The 6,849-nt window shown below is 49.9% G+C and overlaps 1 protein-coding gene across 1 annotated transcript in view; it reads right to left on the bottom strand.

Moving 5' to 3' along the window:
* LOC107112104 (peroxidasin homolog) overlaps positions 1-6,849 on the bottom strand; it is a gene marked incomplete at its 5' end in the record, with an annotated part of 41,869 nt that overhangs the window by 22,080 nt on the left and 12,940 nt on the right. The window contains 2 exons of the mRNA XM_015413176.1: positions 2,289-2,401; positions 2,961-3,119. Coding sequence (XP_015268662.1) covers positions 2,289-2,401; positions 2,961-3,119 — 272 coding nt within the window. The remainder of the gene's footprint in view (positions 1-2,288; positions 2,402-2,960; positions 3,120-6,849) is intronic.

Here is a 6,849-nt window from a genome sequence, read left to right as displayed (position 1 = left end):
GACCCATGGGATTAGTTTCGATTCCCAGGTTTGGCTTTAACGGCCTGGGGCCCCATTCTCCCGCGCACGGGAGTCAGGCCGATTGGCCTAGGGGTGGGTGGGGGGTGCATACGAATACCCTATATCCCATTATGCTTGTAGGAACGTAGCCATTCCTAACAGTGACGACGTTACTGCCTCTATAGCTCTTACAATAAAGTATAACCTTATGATAAGCGTGTACTCCTTTGTTTGGCTGTGGAAACTGACACCCTGCCCTGACTTGGATAGCTCAGGGTACTCCGATCTCCTCAGATCTCAGAAGCTAAGCAGAGTCGGCCTTGGCTAGTACTTGGAAGGGCGACCTCCAAGGAATGCCAGGGGCATGAAGCAGAGGTAGGCAATGGCAAACCACCTCTGAAAGGCCTCTTGCCTTAAAAACAAGTCCAGCTTGCCACCTGGTGGTACATAATGCTGAAAGAGCTAGAACTTCTGGCTGCCAGACAATCTTAAGATCTCCTGGCTATACTACACACAATGCCGCACGATAATAATAATTATTGTCCTGATCCATCCCCCTCCAATAAAAATAATTTCAATGTTCTTGGTGTCAATGTTAACACTGAGGCCAGTGTGGTGCAGTGGTCAGAGTGCTGGACTAGAAGCTGAGAGACCCAGGTTCGAATCCCCTCTCTGCCATAGAAGCAGAGTGCCATGGAAGTTAGTGACCTTGGGTCAGTCACACACACTCTCAGCATGACCTACCTCACAGGGTTGTTGTGAGGACGAAATGGAGGAGAGGAGAAGGCTGTAAGCTGCCTTCGGTCCCCAGTGGGGAGAAAGGCGGGGTACACACAAAGCTAATTAACGAATAAGGCGGTTCACTGTGAAAGGGATGTTTCTTTTCATTCAGCCACAAGGCGTATCCTCTGTCCTGGACGAATGAAAAAGATCAACCTAATGCCACCACGCCAAGAAAGATCTCCCCACCACCCCCCCCAGGTTTAAAATGTAGCACAGCTTTGACCAGGGGGGAAAACCCCAACAACCGTCTGTTCATGATTAGTGCAGAAATGGAAGATGACGAGCAAAAAAAGGGTGCACAGAGTTGCTGAAACAGAGGAATGCCTCTGTGTGGAATCCGTCAATATCAGGACACCAGATGAGATGGTCTTTCCCGAAAGCACTTGGGCTTTGATGAATCTCTGGGCCACAGCTGCAGATAGGGCTGCCCAGCCCCCAGTGGAGTCGGGAGATTCCGCCACCCCCAAGTTGCATTAAAAAGAAAAAGGGGGAAAAAATAAAACGAAAATAAGGCCTCATCTAATTACAGGAAGGTCTTACCATAGAGTTCCTGGCAATTCCTACGGTTACCCAAATTAAAAGGGTGACTCTAGGAGTGGCCAGAAACACTATGGTAAAAAAAATTCAGTTTTACCATAGAGATTCTGGCAATTCCTAGAGCTACCCTTTTCACTTCTGGCTAGCTCTAGGAATCACCAGGAACTCCATGGTGAGACCTGCCTGGAAGTCGACGAGGCCTTATTTTTCCTTTTAGAAGAAGAAGGATTGGATTTATACCCCGCCCTTCACTACCCAAAGGTGTCTCATAGCGGCTTACAAACTCCTTTCCCTTCCCCTCCCCACAACAGACACCCTGTGACTAGGTCGGTGGGGCTGAGAGAGCTCTGACGGAAACGGCTCTTTTTCAAGAACAGCTCTGACAGAACTATGGCTTGCCCAAGGTCATCCAGCAGGTGCAAGTGGAGGAGTGGGGAATCAAACCCGGTCCTCCCACATTAGAGTCCACGCACTTAACCACTACACCAAACTGGCTCTTCTTTAAACTCTTCTTCTGGGACACTGCCCTTCCCCACAGCTTTTCAGCTGATTGGCAGGCACTGCAGGGTAACAGCCAAGAATGTCATTCCAAATGTTCCCCCATCTTCATACTAGCACGCAGTTGGTGCAGTCAAGAAGTTGAGCTCTTAGGTGACCTTACAAGATCGTAAAGGAACACAAGGGATCCAGAGATCCCAATGATACATAGGCCTCAAGCTGTTGGTTCATAGAACCATAGAGTTGGAAGGGACCTCCAGGGTCATCTAGTCCAGCCCCCTGCACTATGCAGGAAATTCACAAATACCTCCCCCCCATACACACCCAGTGACCCCTGCTCCATGCCAAGATGACAAAAAAAACCTCCAGGATCCCCGGCCAAACTGGCCAGAAGAAAACTGCTACCTGACCCCAAAGTGGCGACCGGCATTTTCCCGGGCATGAAACATCCCGGTGACTGCTGCCCTTACCTTGGCCCACGTTATGGTGGGCTGCGGGTCCCCTTGGGTGGCACAGGTAATGTCTACGTCCTTCCCAGTCTCTGCCATCATATCTTGTGGTGGGTGAAGGAACACCGGAATCACTGTCGGAGGAGAAAGGGTGGGGCATATAGGAGAAACGTGTTGGGAACGGCCAATCAGGAGGCTACAGAGAAACCGTGAAGTATCCAGAGCAGGGGTTGTTTCGTAGAAAAAGAGCTAGGAGGACTCATTAGCATAACTCATTAGCATATGCCACACCCCCTGACATCATAAGGCCCGGCAGTGAACCTGCAAGGCCGGCGGGAGTGCGAGGAAGCCCCGCCAAGGCCCTCCCTGGCCCCAGGCAGGCAGGGGTGGGGAGAGGCGGGGAGGAGGAGGCAACTTACCCTCCCTCTTCTCCTGCCTCCTCCTGGCTGAATGAGGGCCGGAAGTGGGGCGGCCGGAAGCAAGGGGCGGGGCTTCGTCGTGTGCCCCGCCCCCTGCACCTCACCCGGGGGAACTGCGATCCCCCCTGAATCGACCTCTGATCCAGAGACTGCAAAGCAGTTGGAAACCCCGAGGAGGAAGGATTTCACACGCGGACGTACCTCGCGGAGTCACCCAATCTTTTTCTACAAAATGACCCCTGCCGAGGAGGAAGGATTTCACACGCAGACGTACCTCGTGGAGTCACCCAGAGCTGCACCGGAAAGCTCCGGACACCGATGGCGCTGATGGCGTGGCATTCGTACTGGCCCTGGTCGTGAAGGGCCACTCGGACCACCCGCAGGGTGCCGGTGGAGAGGATGCTGTGTCTCCGGTCGCTCGGCAGTGGCCCACCTAATAGCAACAGTCACATGTTGGGGAGGGGCTGTGGCTCAGAGATAGAGCACGTCTTTTGCATGCAGAAAGGCCCATGTTGGTGTAACCCCCCCAGCTAGGAATGGAATGAGCCAGGAAGGGGTGGAGCCTCTAGAGGCAGAAGGGCGCAGACTGTGTGGAAAGCAAAGGAGGGAAGCAAGACCGCCCTGCTGGGGAGCTTAACTGGAGAGCCAGTTTGGTGCAGTGGTGAAGTGCGCAGACTCTAATCTGGGAGAACGGGGTTTGATCCCTCACTCCTCCACTTGCAGCTGCTGGATGACCTTGGGCAAGCCATAGTTCTGTCAGAGCTGTTCTTGAAAGAACAGTTCTGGAAAGAGCTCTCCAGGGGTCATTTCGTAGAAAAAGAGCTAGGGGGACTCATTAGCATAACTCATTAGCATATGCCACACCCCCTGACATCACCGGAAGTGTGTCCTCCCCACAGCCGGCGGCGACCTCCAGCGGGCACCAGCAGGGAGCTCCAGGCCCCGCCCTCCCGCACCTCACCCGGGGGGATGGCGTCCCCCCGCGTCCCCCCCCCAAATGACCCCTGCTTTCAATCTACTTTCAATCCACTTTGCAACTGGATTTTGCTGTGCGAAAGGGCAAAATCCACTTGCAAACTATTGCTGAAGTGGATTGAAACTGCATGATTTATATATGCAAACTAATAAGGGAGGAAGGCTTTTGTTCTTAATTGTAATTTTAGAATTATTGTTCCAGGGCGGTGTTATCTAATGGGGAGTTCTTTTGGGACCCTTATCTTGGAAGCCGCCCAGTGCACCAAGGGCTCAGCTGGAGAAGAAGAAGAAGAGGAGGAGGAGGAGGAGATTGGATGTATATCCTGCCCTTCACTACCCAAAGGCGTCTCAGAGCGGCTTACAAACTCCTTTCCCTTCCCCTCCCCACAACAGGCACCCTGAGAGGTAGGCAGGGCTGAGAGAGCTCTCTTGAGAACGGCTCTTTCCAGAACAGCTCTGAGAGAACTTGTGACTGGCCCAAGGTCATGCCAGCCGTTGCAAGCGGAGAAGTGGGGAATCAATCCCGGTTCTTCCAGATTAGAGTTCGCGCTCCTAACCATGACGCCAGACTTCTTCAGCCACCCACAAGAGGAAAGAGATGGACTTTGGGGGCAGCAAGCTGTGAAGGAGGGAAAAGTTAATTGTTTGGACTTCAAAAGATCACGGTTCTGTCGTGTTACTAAGATCTATGCTTTTGGTACGTGATACGACGTTAAGTGAAAAGTAAAAACGTTTTATTCTCTTTGAATTATTCATTCCAGGTTCTTGCCCCATGGAACGCACAAACTGAGGTTAGATTGGCACCTCCAGTTAAAACATTCCAAGCATCCGCATGGGGAATGAGCTCTGCTTGAAATCCTGCAGAGCAGCTGGAACTTCTTTGCCCAGCAAGCGATTAAAATGTGGAATTCGCTGCTAGAAGATGCAGTGATGGCCACAGGCACAGACAGCTTTAAAAGGGGATTAGATCGATTCGTGGAGGAGAGGTCTATCAGTGGCTAGTAGCCATGATGACTAAAGGGAGCCTCCACGCTTACAGGCCGTGAATCTCTGAATCTCAATGCCAAGAGGCAACACAAAGGGAAGGACCTGGCTGTGCCAGGCCACATAGTAGAAGAGAAGAAGAGATTGGATTTATATTCCACCCTTCACTACCCAAAGGAGTCTCAGAGTGGCGTACAAACTGCTTTCCCTTCCCCTCCCCACAACAGACACCCTGTGAGGTAGGTGGGGCTGAGAGAGCTCTTTCCAGAACTGCCCTTGAGAGAACAGCTCTGAAAGACCTTATGACTGACCCACGGTCATACCAGCAGCTGCATATGGAGGAGTGGGGAATCAAACCCCGTTCTCCCAGATTAGAGTCTATGCTCCTAACCACTACACCAAACTGGCCAGTACCCCTCACTGATGACAAGACAGACAGACAGACCACAGACAGACAGACAGAGACAGAGGCGGACATTGAATGATTCCATAACTGGCTTTTAATTTTGTCTTGCCTTTTAAAACTTGGAGTCAGCTCAGCATCTTTGCAGGGAGTGGAATCAGGGCCTCGGAGCCAAGAGTCTAATCCCTCAAAAGCAGCCGAAAACCAATTAATCTTCAATAACAAGTTTGGTATTTGCGCTCTGCAGAGCCAAGTGATCTTTCCGGACTTTTTAACAGAGGATTCATTTGTACGACGGCGCTTACCTCACGCTTCCACTTCTCCTGCACAGAGTTTCCCTTTCCAATGGGACCTCTTTGACCAGATTTCCAACCCCCCTCCTTGCAGTGCCTACCTATGATGATGGTGGTATGCTAGCAAACAAATGGGCGGTAGGTAGGGGTACCAATTCTGGCCTGGGAGATTCCTGAAGACCGGGGCCCTGTGGAGGGGGGGGAATTTGGGGAGGGACTTTGCCTAGAGTTTGCCCTCTGAAGCTTCAATTTCCTCCAAGGAAACTGATCACTGCAGTCTGGAGATTACTTTTTTTCCTCCCAACCTGGTGTTTTATGACCTATGTTGTTTTAACTTGTCGTTTCAAAGTTGTTTTTAATTCTACTACAACCCAGACTACGATGTCAGCCAGCTGTTACCGGAGAATGCCGCTATGCCCGCCATCTGATACAAACGAGCACTTTATATTTGTCTACTTTATATTTCTGTTCATAACTGTACTGTCTTGATTTTATTCAGCTTCTGTTTTAAGAAGAAGAAGAAGAGAAGAGATTGGATTTATACCCCACCCTTCACTACCCAAAGGTGTCTCAGAGCGGCTTACAAACTCCCTTCCCTTCCCCTCCCCACAACAGACACCCTGTGAGGTAGGTGGGGCTGAGAGCGCTCTGGCAGAAACTGCCCCTTTTCAAGAACAGCTCTTATCAGAACTACGGCTTGCCCAAGGTCATCCAGCAGCTGCAAGTGAAGGAGTGGGGAATCAAACCCGGTTCTCCCAGATTAGAGTCCGCGCACTTAACCACTACACCAAACTGTTTTACATCATTACGATAGCCGCCCTGAGCCTTCCTTGGCAGGGAGGGCGGGATATAAATAAATAAATAAATAAAATAAATAAATACTGATGGAACCACCCTGAGCCTCCTCACAGGGTAGGGCAAGATACAAGACCAATAAAATAATTATTATTTTTGTAATTCTGGGAGAAACCCAGGCTGTACCTGGAGGTTATGTAAAAGTATATAGCACCGTGTATAATAGATTATTATTATTATTACATTCAACTTATATACCGCTCCTTCCCGAGGGCTCGGAGATGCATGTTTAAGGTAGATCGATTCTGTGCTTTTTATTTTATTTTATTTTTAAATTTTATACCGTTATATAAATATTGGCGTCAAATATGATCAAAAACAGGTCTCGCCCAAACAATACAGCGAAGCGCAGGCTTACATTCTGTTCAGATATTCAGGCAGCACCTTGCCAGTTTCACAGTCACGGTCTGAATATCGGAACCGAATGTAAACCTGCGCTTTGATGTATTGTTTGGGCGAGAGCTGTTTTTGATCATATTTGACACCAATATTTATATAACAGTATTAAAAAAATTTAAAAAATAAAATTAAAAGCCCAGAATTGATCTGCCTTAGAACATACATCTGTTATACACAGTGCTATATACTTCTGCATACCTTCCTGACACTGTGACCCTCAGTTTTTGTATTTCCCACCTGGAGGGGGGGGGAGG

The sequence above is a fragment of the Gekko japonicus genome, unplaced genomic scaffold (assembly GCF_001447785.1).
Source record: "Gekko japonicus isolate JY-2015 unplaced genomic scaffold, Gekko_japonicus_V1.1 scaffold5541, whole genome shotgun sequence".
In the NCBI taxonomy this organism is placed as follows: domain Eukaryota; kingdom Metazoa; phylum Chordata; class Lepidosauria; order Squamata; family Gekkonidae; genus Gekko; species Gekko japonicus.
This window is presented reverse-complemented; position numbering and strand designations above follow the sequence as displayed.